The 20,785-nt window shown below is 36.1% G+C and overlaps 1 protein-coding gene across 3 annotated transcripts in view; it reads left to right on the forward strand.

The window, feature by feature from the left end:
• LOC139982896 (uncharacterized) overlaps positions 1-20,785 on the forward strand; it is a 57,939-nt gene extending 37,154 nt beyond the window's left edge. For all 3 annotated transcript variants that reach the window (XM_071996053.1, XM_071996051.1, XM_071996052.1), the window contains 18 exons: positions 123-194; positions 366-437; positions 725-796; positions 906-977; positions 1,954-2,025; positions 2,171-2,242; positions 3,162-3,233; positions 5,406-5,474; positions 5,772-5,843; positions 7,421-7,573; positions 8,076-8,144; positions 8,950-9,021; positions 9,449-9,520; positions 10,549-10,605; positions 11,832-12,013; positions 13,721-15,321; positions 15,985-16,111; positions 17,898-20,785. In XM_071996053.1, the coding sequence (XP_071852154.1) occupies positions 123-194; positions 366-437; positions 725-796; positions 906-977; positions 1,954-2,025; positions 2,171-2,242; positions 3,162-3,233; positions 5,406-5,474; positions 5,772-5,843; positions 7,421-7,573; positions 8,076-8,144; positions 8,950-9,021; positions 9,449-9,520; positions 10,549-10,605; positions 11,832-12,013; positions 13,721-15,321; positions 15,985-16,111; positions 17,898-17,953 (3,034 nt within the window). In that variant the 3' untranslated portion in view covers positions 17,954-20,785. The remainder of the gene's footprint in view (positions 1-122; positions 195-365; positions 438-724; positions 797-905; positions 978-1,953; positions 2,026-2,170; positions 2,243-3,161; positions 3,234-5,405; positions 5,475-5,771; positions 5,844-7,420; positions 7,574-8,075; positions 8,145-8,949; positions 9,022-9,448; positions 9,521-10,548; positions 10,606-11,831; positions 12,014-13,720; positions 15,322-15,984; positions 16,112-17,897) is intronic.

The following is a 20,785-nucleotide window of genomic DNA, read 5'->3' on the forward strand; positions in this document are numbered from 1 at the left end:
ATTTTACGCCACTCCCGTACCGTTGATTGATCTGATTTGCTTCCCAGATAAAAAAAAAAAAAACATCTGACAGAAAAATCACTTTGACTTTCTTTCTTTCCTTTTCTTCTTTTACTTTGTAGATCTTTATCCCAAAACAATATCAAGGCAATTCCAGAAGGATTACTAGCTTACTTGCCGGATTTACAACGAGTGTAAGTTTCGTTTCGACCGTCACTTATTAGGACAACAGACATTTGGAAATCACCGTCTGTCTCTGTTTTAACAACTTTTCTCTGCAAACACAAGTTGGATATTGTGAGATATCGCTGCATTCTGAACTCTTTCTGTCGTCTTTTTTTGTTTTGCTTTTCATTTCTCAACAGGGATCTTTCACATAACGAATATGATGAGATACCTGCAGATGTGTTCTATAACACTACGAAACTTACGTCAATGTAGGTGATCACCTATTAAATAAATTTTCGTTATAAGACAATCAGTTGTTGTTATGCCTGACATATTTTCTTTTCTTCGTGGTTAACAACTAAGGTCGCCAATATGTTATGTGAAGTAAAGGTTAACTAAATAAGTTAGACATTTGATGACAATGATTGCAAAAGTTATCAAGAACCAATTCCTAAATTGTCTTTTAATAAAACGAAAAAGAAGATGATAGTGAACTCCAAGCAATGTTGATGGCAAGTTGATCTTCATGTTATCATCTTCATTTTCGTTAATGTAGAAGCTTGATGGGAACCAATCTAAAGGACTTGCCTGCCAAATTATTTGCAACAACATTCGATGTCATCACTTTGTGAGTACCCATTTTGCTTGCATATAAATTAGCAACGATTACAAATCACGCCTAATAAACTAATGACTGTTAATTTTGATGTATCGTATCATTTATTTCTCAATTATAGAAAACTATCAAGAAATCAATTGGAAGCTATTGGTGAAGAAACATTTTTCTCTGCTCCTATAATGGAAAGCATGTAAGTTAAAATGTTCTTACAATCTCACTTTCTCTCTACTAGAGGTAATTTGTCAATGTGCATTTCACACTGCTCTAATTGTTACCCTGAAACATAACAGCAACAACTTGTTATTGTACTATCCTCTGGTGGTACACTTACGCAAACCAAACTTGCCACTGTCTTACCGAAAAGTATTGTTACATCTATTTGTATGTATGTTCCTCCAATCATGCTAACGTACTCAAAGCTGATGAAACATTTGAAAGAAGTGTTAACATTTAAAGGTAGTATTCACATTTAATAGTAGTGCTAACATTTGAAAGTATTGCTCACATTTGTAAGTGGTGTTCAGTTTCATTTGATGGTATTGTTTACATTTAAAATTGGTGTTAACACTTGAAAGTGGTGTTAAAATTTGAAAGTAGTGTCCACTTTTGGAAGTAGTGTAAACATTTGAAAGTAGTGTTAACAATTGAAAGAAGCGTTAACATTTGAAAAGAGTGTTAACATTTCAAAGTAGTGTTAACATTTCAAAGTATTGTTCACATTGAACACTTGAAAGTGGTGTTAACATTTGAAAGTAGTGTTAACATTTGGAAGTAGTGTTAACATTTGAAAGTAGTGTTAACATTTGAAAGTAGTGTTAACATTAACAGTAGTGTTAGTTAGCTTATACAACATGGGTGTATCCATGATTGCAACAGAAGTATATGAGTGACCGTTAGGTTGTTAAAGCCGACTCCCAAACAAAGGGGCAAATACCAATTTAGAGTCTGACGTGAAATGGTCCAATTTGTGGCATATTAATGCAGTACATTAGGTCTATAACTAGTAATTGTATACACCCAAGGCCTAGCCTATAAGTATATTTTGATTGTTTATGTTGGGTTGAAAAGTACGGTGTGTTTATCACACAAAGACACGTTGCGCACCTTTAACAATGATATTATGTTAAATTGATTTAACTAGAAACTGATATCATTCTAATCGACAGAGATTTATCTCACAACAAGATCGAAACACTGCCGGCGAGAATATTCTCACATAATACGAAACTGGCTAATGTGTAAGTTATTAATAATGATAATTCAACTTTAGGAATACGTTTTTCTTATATTAATATAATCACGCTGTAGCGTAATACGTGAATTTAATGGTATATAAATGCCTAGATGAACATATTTCTTCTCTTGCATTCTTTCCCAAAATAGTGATTTGTCTTATAATCGACTCACGAGTTTGCCTGGTAATTTATTTGAGTATAATCCCAGTCTTTTGAAACTGTAAGTTGAATTTCTTCATGTATTGTCAATATTTTGAAAATTCGTTTCAATAAATTTGAATGTTAATAAAGTATTTTATGTCTTTCCTTATTTACCTCGTAATTTCATTTCCTAACCTTTCCTCAACAAAGAATAGCCTAACGTGAAGCTTAATTACTTATTACGCATTGAAACTCTGTCATTTAGTTTGTAATTTATTTTCATTGTATTTTGGCTTTCCTTTTTTTTTGGCTGTTGGTGCCGTCACCGCTTACTTCATCGACAATGAGTACGGTGTGCAATTTTAGCTGTTGAAAACTTCACTGGTGCTGTCGTTGTTGTTACTTTTCCGCTTATATTACTTTCTCTTAAGCCAATAATAAAACGATTTAACATAATTCAAACACAATATTTTATTTATCATTAAACTCCCCCCCCCCCCAGAAAAAAATAGTACGTTAAACATTTCTAAAATGTTTGGGTGTTTTTGTTTGTTCAAATTAAATAGTACGTCTACAGAAAGGTCACCAATTGTGTGTGGTAGCTTGAAATCTTCTAAAGAAGAAATACTTCTTTTATAGACAGAAGCAACATCATTTAGTTCATTTGTAAAAAAAAAAGTATTACACATTCATAAAATTGAGTTTATCAAACTTGGAATGATATTTTTGACAAGAAGATTATACATTTGGATTTTTTGTTTACAAATTTGGGTTGTTTTACATCATACTATTGCGATGATAACATCTAGTAATTTAATGTGACTAAACGTTTAAATATAATTTCATGAATGTAACGACTTAAAAGGCAAGTGTCTTCTTCCGTCGATAGATACATTTTTGGAGCTTTAGATTTTAACCAACATTTTACTCATTACTTTGTATCCTTACAGTTTCAATTGAGATTTTATGCCAGTATGTGTTTTTATTTGTCAATACAGACAAGTAGCGAACAATCTACTGAGTGACCTGCCAGCTGGATTCTTTAATTGGACACCGAATCTCGAGTATCTGTGAGTATCGTTATTTTTCTTTAATTTTCCTAAATCTTTAATGTTAAGGTTTCTTATTATTTACTTTTGAACAAAATCCGAGTTTATTTGAAAAAAAAAGCAATTTATATTTTATTCCTAAAGCAAACTTTTGATTCAACTTTAAACGTTTTTATTTGGTTGAAAACGACGTTTCACTTAAATTTTTAGTCTATGGGCCTTTCTTTAACCACATTTTTAGTGCGTAGTACATAAAAGGTGACCATGTACATGTGGATGTAGAGTGAAATATATGTTACTCCTTCAGGTCATGTTAAAGAGGCTATGAAATGGATTTTTTCTTTATCATCTTATTGTGTAAACTCGTAGCTTTCCAATGATACTCAATTTGTTTTAAACGAAGCTTGCATCCTTGAGGAATAAACAATCAAAAATTTGAGGATAATAAACACTTTCTAAAAATGGTTGTATTTACGGAAATGCGGCGTGACGTCAGTCGAGGAACTTAGCTCTCTTCAGAGACGCTATGAGGATACACAACATTACACGGTTGCAGTGTTCCGTAGTAATTGAGATTTGGTGTTTGGTGTTTTGTTTTCACGTCAATTTATCTCGTAACTGGTAAATATGCCTAGCCGATATGTGGTATCAGGTTGCTCCAGCACAAGTAAAGACGGATTTCTACTGCCAGCTTTTCTAAAAGATGACAGAAATCGAAGAATTTGAACACGACTCGCTCAAACCACTACACATAAACAACGTTACGAGTGCATGTAGGCCTATACTGTTGCCAAATTACTTGTTATGACAATATCCTAGGCCTCCTTGATAAAGCAAATGACATTTTTTTTATGGTTACCTAATGTTTTGCACAAATTTTAAAGCCAGTTGGTTTTAGAACAATCAATACTAGATCTGCAAGTTTTCTTTTGTGGTTAAACTGGCGTTGTGTTGTGATTTTACGTAACAGTTGGATGATACAATTACACGGGCTAGCCTGTTATACAACGTATATTGGTTATGTCTTAACCCCATGTTACCACTTATAGTACTATAGGGTTGCCCTGTACAGAATGTCACATTTTCCTTGCACTGTAAGACACACTACGAAGTTAAGTAGCAGGATCATCGACATTCGAGATAATGTAAATCATATGTTGGTCTTAATAACGGAGGTTTTGTTTATGCTCAACCGACCAGTTTTGGTGTAGGGTCGTCCAACCGTTCTTCTCGGGGACTTCGATCGGCAGTGAGGCGTCTCGGCCATCGGGATCGTTTTACAATTCCTCTGCAAGGGGCTCATTTGATAGGGAAAAACACCGATATTATCTTCATCACCCTCGAAAACTATTTCCTCCTCTTCTTCCTCACGAAAATAATTTTCGTCAAAGCTTACGAATGTCCTGAGAGGTAAAGTCTTATTTCCTCGGAATCAGAAGATTCTGGAGAAGACATTTTCAATTGATGATACTAGTATTGTTGTTACATGTAGTAAACTGGATAACGCCGTATCGGTAAACAGCGGAGAGTCGCCTTTGGCTGAAATGATACTTTTGATTACGTTAGATGAACTGCGGTGGGCAGCTTTAATTTTTACGAGTGGCAGCTCGAGAGGTCTCTATGGAATACTTTGACACCGAATTTATGGCGTTTGAAGCCATATTTACGGAACGTTGTGTAATGGTGGTGTTGTAGTAATGTAGATAAACCATTCCAAGACATGAACATTTTTCATTTCATAACCTCTTTAAAGGGTTGTCTTTCTATTAATTAACTTCTTATCAATCTTTACTTCATAGTGAAACATTTGGGAAATAAAATTAACAAAAACATTTTTGTGTTTTGCCGACATCTTTATTTTTAAATTTGTTTGTTGGTTCTGTATATTTCTCTCTGTCTTATATTGGCTTACATGTTTATTTAAAAAAAATATTCAGCGAGCAGTTTATAACCGATTTGTCAGCCGCATATTTTTCTAGATTCTATTCATCTTTGATTCGAAGTTACCAGTGGCATATCTTTCTATTATGGGACCAAATGCTTTCTATAACGTGTGTCCCACGACGTGTTCGTATATAAGTTGCGATTAACTTTGGGTAATAGTTAACCTATTAGTCAACTCGCAGTTACGTTCCACTAAATTCAGGATGTTTCTGCTAACATATTACTCACTTTTTACAAATTGTTCATCAGAGTTTTGTCTAACAACAAGTTAGACACCGTTCATCGAAGATATTTGAATGGCTTGAAACTTTCCTACCTGTGAGTACGGAATTGTATGTTTCTTCAAGTACCCTTTTCATGTATTCGCTGTCCACTATCGTTTAGCTATCACTATTTGAAAAGTCAGTTTCGTAAGAAAGAGAATTTTTCCCTAGTAAAGTTGACAGTTTTAAAGGTGCTGATTATAAAAAGAAAACATCAACAGTCAAAATAGCATAAAATTACCTACAATGTAAACGTGATTACGTCTTTATCGATTTATTAAACTCTTTTTTCAGTAGTTGATTTTTACCCCTTAAATTGTTACATACATCGTTGATTATATTTTTCACTTAGATCTCTCTCTGGGAATGCCATTTCACATTTACCGGTAGACTTGTTCAGCAATGTTTCCATCAGTTATTGTATGTAAGTTCGTTTCATTTTAAATCTCTTACTCCACCTCTCCCTCCACCTCTCTCTCTCTCTTTGTCCACCTCTCGCTCTCTTCGTAATGACGTCATAAACGACCGCAGTTAAAACATAAAGAGAGTGCAAGCAACCTTCTATCTCCAAGAACGGATAACTATATTCCGATATAATAGAACAAAACAACGGATTTATAATAAAAGAAATTTAACCTGTTAATTATGCTTGTACAATTGCTTATGTGATACGATTTGATTTCATTAGTAATCATTTGAGAACTAACCGATATGGATATTTTGGTCAGGCTAAAGTGCATTTTTTTTTGTTATTTCCTAGTAGACGAAAGTCACCCATTCTGCCCCACTATCCTAACCACCTTCGACCCACCCTTGCGGATAGCTGACATGATCGTTAACTTATTTAATCCGCGAAGGTAAAGGATGGTGTTATAAGTTACGGTACTTTGAATTCAGCAATGCATAGGTTCAAGCTAAACTTTAACATGCCATAGAAATGCTGAACAACTAAATAAATTTTACGTTCTAGTCTTTTGGAAAAAAATGCTAGTTGCGTGCATTTTTAACCATATTTAGTAATTAATAATCATTTATATAATTGGGCCGCTTCCAGGTGGCTTATCAGAACTACGATCTATCGCTTCGTAATTTATGATTTTATAGCTGTATTGATAAAGCATGGCTAACTGATAAAAATAATAAATAACATTTTTAATAAAACATTACATTTATATAGCTCCTAATACAAAGTAAGCGCTCAACAAAGGAACATCAAATCAAAGTAAGCTAACACTAATAAGGAAAAAATAATCGATTAAGCTGTCATTACAAAATTTCAAGAGTGGGGGAATCACACGCCTAATTCAAAAATTTTTATGCGCTAAACAAAGGAAAATATGTAAAAATCAAACAAATGCTAAGAAGTGGAAAGAAAATTGCACCTCCCAACCCTATCAGACCCGCCAAATCCCTGTGATCCAAGAGTGATGTTATTGTGACATCAACTACTCTCCTGAGATGAGGTTAATATTGCCTGTCATATGTGAACAATTAAAAATGTCATTACAGCATCCTTACTTCATCAATTCTTATCACACTCATTAATTAGTTAAAGAGACCCTGAGGTAATGAGACCGACGTCGAAACATTGAGTATAAATACCTCTGCTTCTCCACATTGTTACTAACTTGCCATATTGAACACTGTCTTAAATTGAGTTCCATGGAAACTTACATACCAATGGAATATATCTTGATATCACACACCCCTCACATAACCCCTTCCCCCAGCACACACATGCACCACCACGCACATACAGCCTTCCATGGAGACATTGGGATCGTTTTCAACTTAGGACTAGCTAGCTCACTGACAGACATTTTTTTAATTGATTCTGAGAGTCTTTTGAAGCCAAGTTTAGGGCCATAACTTTCTTATTTCGTTTAAGGTTTAATATCAAGCACCAAATATCACACTAAGTTTGTAGGGAATTGTGTCCAGAATTCATGAAAGAAAACTAATCTATTGCAAGATTTTTCTTCCCGTTTATTTTGCCTTTAGAGACCTAGCGAACAACAGTCTGACGGAAATACCATTGGGGTTATTTAATTCATCGCTCAATAAACTCGGCACACAAATTTTGCTATTACAACGTAACAAACTGACTCGTGTGCAAAACGGAACATTTAATGGGTTAACTTCTTTGAGTACCATGTATGTAAAAATATTATCCTTACTATTATTTTTATCTTTGCTTAAGTATTCCAATCGCCTTTGAGCTGTTGTCTAGTTTTATTATTATTATTGTTATGATTATTATATTAGTATATATATATATATATATATATATATATATATATATATATACATATATATATAATTACCCTTTTCCTAAGTTTTTGTGGGGGTAGGGTGGCCGTGGGGGGCTTGCTGCTGCTGAATTGTTATCACATTACTTAATGACTGCAGTAAACATCTTTTAACATAAAAGGCCGAATCTGATGAGTGGAAATGCAAGTGATATTCCAGTGTCAGCCAATCCTTCTATACATGGTTTATCATTATATTATTAGGTTTTTCATTTCTAATCAATGAGATGTAATCATGGATTCAAGTATCTCTCTAATGTGGATAAACAATGTACAGACAATATTATTTCAGCTCGAGTTTTAAAAACAACTTAATATGTTGTAAATTTGCCTTTCGTTGCCTTAAGATTTCTTAGTAACAACGAAATAAAAGAATTAGAAGACGACGCTTTTGCAAATATGCCTATTGAGAACATGTAAGTATGTAACATCAATAATTATAGGGATTCCGATGAAGAGAAGAAAACAGGACTTTGAAATTGTTATATATAGTTGTTATCAGGTAACAGAGAAATGGACAACATACACGTTTGTTCAAACATTTAATCACGGCATTTAAAACAACCTTAGTACCTAATTTTCGTTATCGTTTAAGTTAGAGCATGCTTATATTTATATTAAATTCGTATGTTATGAATATCACTAAAGTGACCATCTAGTTGACACAGACCTTGGTAAGGTCGCCTCAGCAACAACAAAAACTACAAGATATCGGTATGGCTTCGAACAAATTTCATATTTTCCATCAACATTTGAAATGCCATGGTCTCTCCAATCTAATGTAGAAAAATTTGGTAATTAACTTCAACTTCATTTTATCCCAAAAGAGCGGTTGCATGCTCACATTAGAAATATGACTACATATGAATAAAAATATTTAAAAAAAACACGTGAAAATACAAATCGACAAAGCGAACAAGATTAGTTAAGGGACAAAGAAGTTAAAAGTAGAGCAGTTAAATGGTAAAAGACAAGAAATCTAACAACGATTACATATATCGTCATATATTTTCATACAACGAGGAATAAACGACGACTTGTCAGTCTGTGACAGCATAACATATTTGACATTTGTATACCTTTATCGTTCTTATGAGTAGTGAGTTTTGTTATATACCATCTACAGATATTGATAAGAAATTAAATCCAATAAACAGTGTACGATCAGGCAATAATTTACAACATTTTCGTTTTGCTTCTACTTTTCCTTTTATTCAATAGTTACCTCTTTAGCAACAAGCTAACTGAGCTCAAGAACACTTCATTTCAGAAAAGCGAAAAAATGTTATATCTGTGAGTAGTAAAACCACATCCCCTTTTCTTCTTTGTTATGTTTTGATATCAATGCACATTTGTAATACTTCTCTTTTAAACATTCATCATATCGTAAAGCATTGCTCTGTTCAATACGGGACAAGAAAAGATAGTTAAAAAACAAAACATACATGTAATCCATTTTCTAGGCTGTTTGTTATTTCTTTCTACGTTCGCCATTGTTACAGTACTTTACAGTAGTTTAGTACTTTAACACTATGGTACTGAAGTACTATAGTACTGAAGTACTATATTACTATAATATACCCTAGGGTACTATAGTACTCTCTATCGTACTTTAGTAATCTACCGTGTTTGCTTTGTGAACAGTTGGCACACAATTGGACAGTTGAATTCTTTCTTCTTGTAACCTCTTCCTTATTACTTGTACACATCCTGGTCCAAGGCACATTTACAAGAATGACGTTGAGCACATATCAGAGAGATCATTGGAGAAAATGCCACATAGGGCGAAAATGTAAGTGCCAGCATTATATATTTTGTTTCCCTGCGTTGTCATTCTTACATTTTATATCATATGGAAACAATATGCAATGGGTATAGCTTTTAAAATTATACTGGTATGATTTTACTGTTAATAACAAGAAGCCATTACATGGGTAATACATGTTTCTTTTAGTGTGTGTTTATGTATTTTGTCAACCGAGCCTCAATCAAACAAATATCGAAAAATGACCAAAAAATTCCACTTCACGACCGGTTTCGTCCTTTTCTGGTGTTATTCTTTACTAATGTAATATATATCTGTCATACCACTTGCTACACATTCAATTCTTTTTTACGGCTTGGCTTGCCCATAAAGAGTGGTTATTATGTGTAAAATTGTGTAAAGATTGTCAGATTCAAAGCACCAGGGTTGCACTCTGTACAATCTTAATACTTGGGTAATACGCCCTTAATTACTGTTATGCAAAGCCAATTTACACGCTTTAACACACCAGTAGAATCACTGTGGTCGAGTGGTACGGGCTTAGGTTAGTGACACGAAGATCCGGGATTCGATTCCTACCTTCGCCCGATGAGACCCAAAAGGACGAAACCGGTCGTGAAGTGGAATTTTTCTGGTGTGTTATTCTTTATTGATTTACTATATATCTGTCGTACCACTTTCAATTCTTATATATATATATATATATATATATAAATAAAAAAAATAACAGCACCACGCTACAGACAGACAACCTGATCATTAGCTATCTGACGATTGCGAAGAAGCATGAAACTCGAGTAATAGCGCAAACTTTGTACGAGTGTACATTATTTATACCTATATATATATATATATATATATATATATATATATATATATATATTACATCATAACCAGAACATTGTTTTACTAACTTAATTAAATTCAATGAATGACCTACTTTTACTTCATTATCATTACTCACATGATCCTGAATGTAATCTTACAAAGATTATGCAGTTTATCAAACCTTAGAATTAGTAACGATGTTTTCCTCTCAATATCTTTCGAAATAGTTTACTTAGCTGTGACAAACTTAAGCATTTACCTTGGGCAAACAGAAGTATAGAGAGGTAACTATCTTAGCTTCTTTGGAAGTATTTTTCATACAATTTACTGTTACAATGTGATAAATGCGATCGTTTACGATATAGACTCTCTATCGTTGATATTATTTATTCTCTATGCTCGAGGAGACTTCTGCTGCAAGTCCGTGTTTGCATCAATCCCTGTAACGAGTCGTCATCATGCTGTTAAAATTACTGTCATTTCATTTGTTTCATTTCAGTCATGCGTTTTTTACAAAAGATGATTACATAGACATATTTATGTTAATCATTAGAAGTAGTACTTTATACAAGAAACTGTTCTTGGGAGCTTTATGGCTTATCGAAGAGGAACAAAAAGACGAAAAAAAAGAGAACAAAGACCATGTATTTAAACAGAGAGGCAGATGCATAGAAAGAAAACTACATATCTGAAAATGACTTCCATATAATTATTTCACGGCTATACGCAATCTTGATAACGAAAGGATGGCAAGGATAACAATGTATAATCGAGCCTAGTATAATTATTTTTCTAAAAACAAATTAAATAACTGCTTTATTGGTTCCAATTAGAACACGCTATAGCTAGAAAAGTTTTGTGATTACGTAATCGACCTGACACGGTCGTAAATCCACCTCAGACTTAAGATTAGCCTGCATAGCTTTATAACACCTTTAAGTTCTGATATTTAAAAACTGTGTGGACATTTATCCATTTCTACAGTGTAATTAATCACACAGCGTTCACACATATACCTCACACAAGAACAACAAATATGTGGCAGGCTTTTCCTACTAATTAGTAAAAAGAGGTCATTTTACGACCAAGGCAGATCGAAAACGTAATCTCAGGAGAATTCTTGTTTTCCATACTAGCATATTATTGTAATCAGCACTGTATACCTTCCAGTGGTGCACCCCTGGCCAGAATAAAATTAGGGGATCCCCTTCCCCATCACCACACCTTACACAGACACACCCACCACTCCACTCACTAACAGACCGCAGAATATCACATAAATTGAATTGTAAAGTTTAAATATATTATATATACAACATTCTGCCACATTGTTTTAAATGTTGTTCCCCCTCCGGGCGATTTTACAATCGTTCCCCAATACAATAAGGGTGGTTGGGCCCTTCGTCATATACCTGTTTTTGTGTCATTATTAGTTAATGTTTAAAGTTTCTGCTTCTTTGACATCTGAGTTTCTGGTTTTCTTTCTTTCTTTTCAAATATAATTCTCAAGTGAATGCGTCACAAGCAGCTACGTGCCGGTACTTAAGTTTAAGAGACTCAGAGATATATTTTATGTAGTTCTTAGGCAGCAAGGTTTTGGTTGCAAATTTAATTCTTGGAGAGTTGTGTGTCATCCATGCGCACCCGGTACCTATGGCAACGAGAGCGGTCAGTGTAGTCCATGTCCTGCAGGTGAGTGGAATATGAAACCCACCTAATTCTTTAAAAAAAAATATATCCACTTGCGTCTTCAGTGACAGGTTAACACCGTCTAGATCCTAGTTTTGGTCAAGACCCTGGTATTTTGTTTTAACTTTGCCTGTTCCAAATTCTATCAGTGCGCCCTCACTACCTCTTTCGAACATCTGTCAAAAACCAGTTCGTTAAGGCTAAATCCACTGACCTCTACCACCAGCTTTGGTGAAGGGCGTCCTCTCAGTTTTAAAACTCGACGATGCACACACACATTGTTTTACCTTGTGGGTTACATGACCTTATGAGGCCAGCTCTAGGTACTTGCTTCATTTGTCTAATGGATAAATCTAGTACTGGTATGAGCGTCGTGGTTGCACATGGCATATGTAATCAGATGTGTATACAAATAGGCGGTTCAATGAACCAAGGCTCCGACGATTGGAGTGGGGTTTGGTGGTGGGTGGGGGTTTGGAAGACGCCCAGAGGTGCGTCTGAAAGTCTGTGCCAACGGTTTACAATTACCAGTCAGGCAAGATTGCGAGAAAGAACTTGATGGTTCTTCACATTTATGCCCAAGTTTGTGTTGTGCTGTATACATGAAGTAAATGGGGAACGGTCTATTTTCTAACTCTTGAACAGGCCCACTGAAAGTCTACCTATAACTTGGCCTACACTTTGACATCGCCCAAATGGTGTCAAGGAATTCCCATTTGTGGGTATATTCATACAACTGATGCTCTGCCTTCTATGATCTTGTCCAGCAACCACCAAACTATTTCTAAATGAAACAAAATGTTGGCAAATTGCGTATCAACTAATGAGCCTGTGAAAGAGAATGTAAAATCAAGAGGGCCTGACGTTTTGATCCTAGCAGAAGGGCCCACTTAATTTTACACAAACCATTTCTAAAGTAGAATTACAAGTAATAACCTTCTTTTAAAAGACAACTACAGCCTGACAGACAGATATATAAATTAATTTTTTTCTTCACTGAGGTGCTCAAACGAAATGATATGTCCATTTTGACGCATCAAAATGGATAAAGTAGGCCCATTTGGACACCAGCTGTTTAAAAGCTGGAGGTTGATGTCCTAGGTAAAAAGAGAAAGGTATATATATATATATATATATATATATATAGAGAGAGAGAGAGAGAGAGAGGTGGAGGTGGGTGGAGAGAGAGGTGGAGCGAGAGGTGGAGAGAGAGAAGATTAGATGAAGGAAAGCCAGGCACAACGAAATTCACACTGCACTTAGATATTCATGCCATGAGGTCTTAATAACTAAGCTGCATACGCTATGAGTGAAAAATATAAGGCTGAGAGTTAATAGGGAGGAAAAAACAGTTTCACTGGTTGAATCTGCATCCCACAGGTTGCGGAAGGGATGCCGCTGTTTTAGTTACACATGCCGAACTAGTATTTGGAAAAAGAATACTGCTAGCAAATGAGTTCGTCGATTTGTAGGATTCCATAGTATATTGGGCATTCTGCAAAACTGCAAGAAAATGTCCACCATACAAAGGAAATTACTTACATGCAATAAATATTAATCTTTTATACATTTCGTATGAACACAGTAAATTTTATTATGTCATTATGATGGACGTTGTTAACTTACAAGGCAACATAATGATCATCCTTCATATTTTAGGTCTTCATGTTTTTTTTTATGTTTTTTTTTAATCATAACCATGTTATGCAGGCGGTTTCTATCAAGATGATTTAGGCAGTTTGTCGTGCAACCACTGTTACAAAGGAAGCTTCGTCAAATACGGCAACGGCTCATCAGTCCTACAATGTAAAGTGTGCCCGGAAGGAACCGACCAGAGTAAGTTCGCCGGATACCGAGCCTGTCCCTGTAAAGCGAATTACACCCGACTACATCGATTCGAGAAATGTTCAGTGTGTTTGGATGAGGGTCTTGACTGTTCTCAAGACTATAAGGCTCTCTTACCTGGTTTCTACTGGAACTGGACATTTCCGAACGCAAGTCTACTGGAATACTCCCAGTTTGTTTTCAACCTTCAGACCAAAAATTCGCAGTATGATCATTCTACTCTTTCATACACGCAACTGATACCGAGGGCATTTGCTTGCTCGAGGCCTGAAAGTTGTGTCAATAACAACAGTCATGATTTCGATGGAATAGCTGGTTCCTGCACGGAGGGTTACACAGGGTGGATCTGTAGTAAATGCGATAAAGGGTTTTACTCAGTGCTAGGGTTTTGTCTCCCCTGTCCATATCAGTTAATGGTCATTCTAGAATTCGTCGCAGTTCTGTGCGTCCTTATCCTCTTCATGTTGTTCATCATATTTAAGAACAAGAAGCAAAGGAGTGCGGACAGGACTGTAGCCGATATCGTGTCATCTAGAGTCAAAATTCTTCTGGGGTTTTATCAGGTTGTTGGTGAACTTTTCGAAGCATTTCACGGTGTCAGCTGGGCTGGTGTTTTACAATACGTAGGAGAATTCATCTCCATACTGAAATTTGACATTTTGAGATTAATTCTGAAACCGAATTGTTTACATGAAAAGTTATCTTTTGATCCGAAGATGGAGCTAAAGATCGCTCTTTCGTTTCCCGTTGTCGTAATTTTAGTAGCGATTGTCGGCCACTTTATTTGCAGACTGTATTTAAGATACAGGAAGCGTTACAATCAGAATGACCTGAAAAATCGACTTGAGCAAGTCAAGTCTACATTATGCACATACGTCTTCCTACTTTTGTTTGTGACGTATCCACCGACTTGTGACATCATCTTTAGCTTGTACCCTGGTGCTTGCGATACATTCGAACTGTACAAGGAAAGCAACTTGTCGATCACCTTGCTTCGTGCCGACTACGACCTTCTATGCAGTGATCTGTTCTACTACCAGGTGGCTGCTTTCGTTGCCACGGTAACATATGTCCTGTCATTCCCGCTATTCCTCCTACTAATCCTACGGAAATACAACAAATCGGAACTTGGCGGAGCACACACCTACCAACAAGGTCCGATTCCACCGAATAGAGATGATTGTTCAGTGAACGAGACTACTAATCTGTTGGGAAATAGCACTGAAGATAACGAAAATCGTAACTTACCGATCTGGCTGAACTTTCTCTGTGAGAATTTTAGACCTCAGTATTGGTTCTGGGAGATATTGGAGCTGGCTAGAAAGGTAGCGCAGACGATGTTAATTACATTACTAGGGTGGGACGATCCACTTACCAAGTTAACAGCCATCGGAACCGCTGTTTTGTTTCTAACCTTGCATGTGAAATTTTCACCTATGAAGTGTCCTTTCGAGCAACGGTTACAGGTGAGTGTGTTTTAATTAGTACATACATCGTCACTGTTCGATTATATCCATTGTGTCATTGGGGAAACAGGTCGGTTCACAAATTATAGATGTAACAGGGACTATCATTAACATATTAGGTCCCCATAAAGCCTCTCCATGCGCCCACATCCTAAAAACACACACACTGTCTGGACCCCTAGACTTTAACTATATATTTTTTCTAACTTGTAAAATCAATAATTCCGAATTATAAGCAAAACTAGGGCAACATGTCTTTTTTTTTCTTTTGCATTGTTTGTGGAAAATCTGATATTATTACCTTTGACATAGGGACAAAGGAAATAACACCGTGTAGGCTATACTGCTACTGACAAACCGTCTTCTGTGAAACAACATTTGGATCAAGGACCATATAATAACCCACCCCCACCCCACCCTACCCGACACACACATATACATACTGCCCCTGTAGTTGTATAAAGATAATATCATCGACGGAGGAGTATGGGTCCAAAGAGAAAGAAGCGAAATGTTGAAATTCACTTAAACACATGCCATTACAAGCCCATGTTAATGACGTTCATATAGTACGATACACGCAATTATCAATGATCTATAATAAAAACAACTTAGTTTCTTGCAAAATAATTAATATTATATATCTTCCTCGTATCGTTTCAGCTTTTCTCACTGGCCGTTATTTTCATAAACGTTCTAGTCGCTGCTGTCCCCATGTCCAATAGCTACGGAAACATTATATCGATTGGTATTATTACCCTCGATGCTGGCATCATGGTAATAGTTTCAGGTAGGTCATATACGTATACAACGGTAGGTCTGCTCGATAGATACAACACAGCGATGTACATGATCTAGTACAGGGTCAAAGGGTAAACTAGAGAAGTTATACAAAAGAGATTCAAGTTCGAGGTGTGCCCTTAGGTAGGATACTTCATAGCCATTACCGAGTGTATACCTGTTAAACGTAGTAGTGCCCTTATGTAGGACACTTCATGGCAATTACCGAGTGTATACCTGTTTGACGTAGTTTTGCGCTTAGGTAGGACACTCCAGTCATTACCGATTGGGTACCTGTGAGTCGTAGTTGTGCCCTTAGGTAGGACACTTCATGGCATTTACCGAGTGTATGCTTGTTCTACGTAGTTGTGCCCTTAGGTAGGCTACTTAATTCATGGCAATTACCGAGTGGACACCTGTTAGACGTAGTTGTGCCCTTAGGTAGGCCCTTTATGGCAATTACCGAGTGTCTGCCTGTTAAACGTGAACGTGATAGTTGAGAGAGCCGGATTATGATTGCACCCATATGCAAGGTCGCTCATGAAGGAAACGCCTACACGTAGCCTATTCTAGGGCCCGGAAACCGACGGTTCGGTTTGAAATGTGCACGCGAAGGGTTCACTGTTCAAGCATATCATATGAGGCCTTGATACAAGACTCTTTACTTAAACGAGATAGAGCGAGAATAAGGGTTTATATATCCCACCTTCTATCTATGCCGAGATGACATAGACATGCACTACAGGTGGGCAAGTGGGAAATAAAGTAAACATACAAAAATAGAGCTTGCCATATGCACTTTAATAATAAAATTCAACCTTATTAGAAAATAACTGTGCAGCTTTAGATGACCTTTGAATCTATCAATGTTACCGGTCACGTGGATGATAGGGATCGAAACAAAAGTTCCAAAGCTTTTGTAGAGAGACTAACGTTATAACCATAGTACTGAGAGTTGCAGATATCAATTATGTTAGTAAGGAGTGAAACTTATGAGTGTATTTATATAAGATCACCAGGAAGCAAAGATGTAACATTTGCAATTATAACGTATCAGTCACATAGCTGCTATACCATCAAGTTTCACACTTATTGATATATTTGAAAACTGAAACAGAATTAACTTTGATAAATGAACTGATTTTTAGCAAGTAAGCTGAGACACACAATTGATGTGTCTAGTGCCCATTTTTGGGCTCCGTTAGCAGTGACTGAAGAGTGTCTTTCACTATTGCATATTTCGACTTATTTTTATATATTTCAACTTATAATTCAGAATAATTTTTTTTTAACGAATATAGTGTTCACAACAAAGCTATTAAATGAGCATAGATATCAGTACATTTTCAACTACCGAAAATCAGCCTATCCAACACCACCGCCCTCACTTTGAAGATCTTACCCACCCCTCACCCCCACCCTCCACCTCCTCCCCCTATCCCCAAGACAACCCCTCCCTGTTATATATCTTTCCAATCTGGGCCAAGTAAACTCGAGATATTATTACCGTTTTCAATATCAATATTACTTTTTTTCCTAAACGATTTAAGATTTACGGTGGCTTACTAGGGACAAGTTTGACTTTTTATCTGAAAATGTTGACTTTTCATCTCAAAATGTGGACTTTTTATATCAAAATTATGACGTTTTATCTCAAAATGTCGACTTAAAAGGCAAATTGTGACTTTTTATCTCATTTCCTTATTCTTTCCTATGTCCCTATTAAGCCACCGTAAATAATATATCGTAAACGTTATTCTTATTTCTCTTCCACGCCTCTCTTTTGTTTTATTTAGGAGAAGCTATACGTCCCTTGTACCGTTACGTCAAAGGAAAATGTCAGAGGAGATGACATATGCAGCTAGACTAGCCTCGATTTGCGAAAACTCAATCATTTTTGTTATACAGCAGATAAGAATGGCACATAATGTAGTTCTAATATCTTTGTAAATATTGTATTACTTTTTTTGGCCAACGATGTATTTTAATTGTTTCAAATAGTGCTCATTTCAAGACTCAATTAATTGATGAAATTTAAAACGAAAATTAGGGTAAATGAGCAGAATTATGCTCGGCTGCCTCACTCCGTTGCAAATGAGTCGTGAATCCGTTTCCGGTTCCATGGAACTATGATGTCTTCAAATGTGTCTTAAGCTCATGCTAGACATTTACTGAACGTCATCAGCGAGACGTCCGGTTGCTAAGTTTATAGGGTTGGACAAAAATTAACTGACATATTTAGTATACGGGGTGGGGTGCATAACTGGGATGGGGATGGCTGAATTACAAACATACTACCTGTAATGAGGCTAGTGGAGTGTACCAAACAAGGTAAGATTTTCGTCATTCTACACACGAGATCACAGTCCACAAAGAAGAAAACAATGAGAGACACAGAGGTTGAGAGAAAGCGAAAGAAGATACACGTAGAGGATACACGAGTGACAAAATGGCTAGCTTGTCATTTACGATCCACGTTTGGTCACTATAATATGTAAATCTGGTTAAAATCAACTTAAAAGAAAATGATTATTACAGGCATCTCCCCCTCCCCCCCATACACACACACAAACACATACACAATACGTGCGGACCTAGCCAAAAAAAGGACAACAAATCTTTAGTCTGATAGTGCAAATTCTTTATTTCAAGCTTCTTTCATATCTCAAATGTTGATAAATGTTCAATGCAACCGTTGAATAACTATACAACTGCTATAACTGCAGTTTCCATCAAGCCAAGCATACTTAATTCTTTCGTATAATTGTTGTACTTTATGATTAACTGGTTCCTCGCATATGATGACCGCATCACATTTTCTACGTAGTGTTATCGCTGAGATCAAGACTTTTCAAACTTAAATAATATAATTCATGAACCGCTGGCCAAGTTCTTTACTATTTGGAACGTAATCTCGTGTATTACCTAACTTCATATACAGTCCCTCTTGAGTTTGACCGAACCGTGCTGAATCTAAAGGTTCCGAGGTCAGTGGTCAAATAAACCTGAAGGCAACCTGGCAGAGCCCGAGGGCCCAGTACTAAAATGGAGCCCACTTTCTTTATTTATTTATTTTTATTTATCAAGTTCGCAAATTCATCCGTGTGCGAGTATGTGTTGTTTCAATATTCCCGTGTACGATATGTTGTGTACAGAAGTGATTACTGGGCCTCAGATCAACCTCGTTCCGCTCCTCATCATAGTCACATCGCTAACTTTAACTTTAACAAAACGTTCATGTTTTCATATTAATGTTGTAAACAGTACTACAGATTTGTACATATATACTATGTTACTTCGTAAACTTGTAAACAGAACATATTTGTACTTATGTACTAACAATATCACATCATTTAATCAATAGAACACAAACTCCGAGCTTGTACTCGCAAGGAGTATTAAAGCATATGAGTTATGCAACATTGCAGTGGAAGAATTATTTAAATGTAGTTGAAAAAAAAACATAACACTGCTTTAGTGGTTTGCTTTTATTTTGTGTGTTTGTGCTCAATTGCTCATCTAAACGACTCTCTTTTGCTCACGGTGTGCTCTTTTGCTCTTTGAGTCACTAATGTTGTGTTCGCGTACTCATCATATGAACCAAATCATGCGTCTTTTTGTTTTTTTTTTGCTTATTCTAATATGAGTACGTGCTCAGTTGCTTATCTAAACTATTCCCTTTTGCTCACGGTGTGCTCTTTTGCTCTTTGAGTCACTCATGTTGTGCTCGGTTTCACACAGTTCAAGGTGTGCTCCAAACAATGCACTTTACCCTCCTAATGACATTACCAGTCCGTCATGACGAAATGAAGCTCCTATCTAATCGAGTGGCGACTTAACGACTATGCGCGTTCTTAAAATGGGGCAAAACTAAATAAATAAATAATAGTCAAAGACAAAAATGTCAACGCATGCAAGTTTATTATCTCCCTCCTAAATATATGAGCCTACTTACCGTGAATAAAACCAGATCGTCAAAGTAGAGACAGATATCATCCTTAGTGAATGTGCACGTTACGAACATGGGTAAAAACAAATCAATAAATAATAGACACAAAGACACAGATTGAATGTTTACCGCAGAAAAGCATGCTCTTTCTGTAATATTGGTGGCCCTAGAAAAAGCCATTGAATTCGATCAATCTTTTTTATCTTACATGACCTTGGTTCCAATGTATTATATCTTCTGGATACATGTAACATTCCCATTTGCAGTTTTTTTACCATGTAAGGTGGCGTGGGATTGCCCGAGTGAGATCTTTGGTAGCTACATCTATGTTGTATGGGTACGTTACAAAGTGGGAAGCATGCTCGTCGTTTTTTGATGTAATACATGTAAAATTATCTAGGGATACTCATGTGATCACATTCATCTCTGTAAAGGAGTACACTTGTTTGGGGATGGTAGGAATGCACTGTAGTATTTGTGTATTATCTCTTAAGCTAAGTTGTAGGGTAAAGTTCATCATTTGTATACATGTGGTATTTTCACGTTATGTTAAGGGCTTTATATAAAATGCATTACCTGGGAGGGACATGACAGTATATTCTGGTTGCTGTTGGAAGCAACATTCTTGATGGTAGGCTTCATGGCCACGTAGCCTCAAGTTTGTACAACACATCCAGTACAAACACTTAACCTTACTGTAAGAAGTTTCTTTTCAATATATCGCTGTTAAAAATA

This window comes from Apostichopus japonicus, chromosome 16 (assembly GCF_037975245.1).
Source record: "Apostichopus japonicus isolate 1M-3 chromosome 16, ASM3797524v1, whole genome shotgun sequence".
NCBI lineage: Eukaryota > Metazoa > Echinodermata > Holothuroidea > Aspidochirotida > Stichopodidae > Apostichopus > Apostichopus japonicus.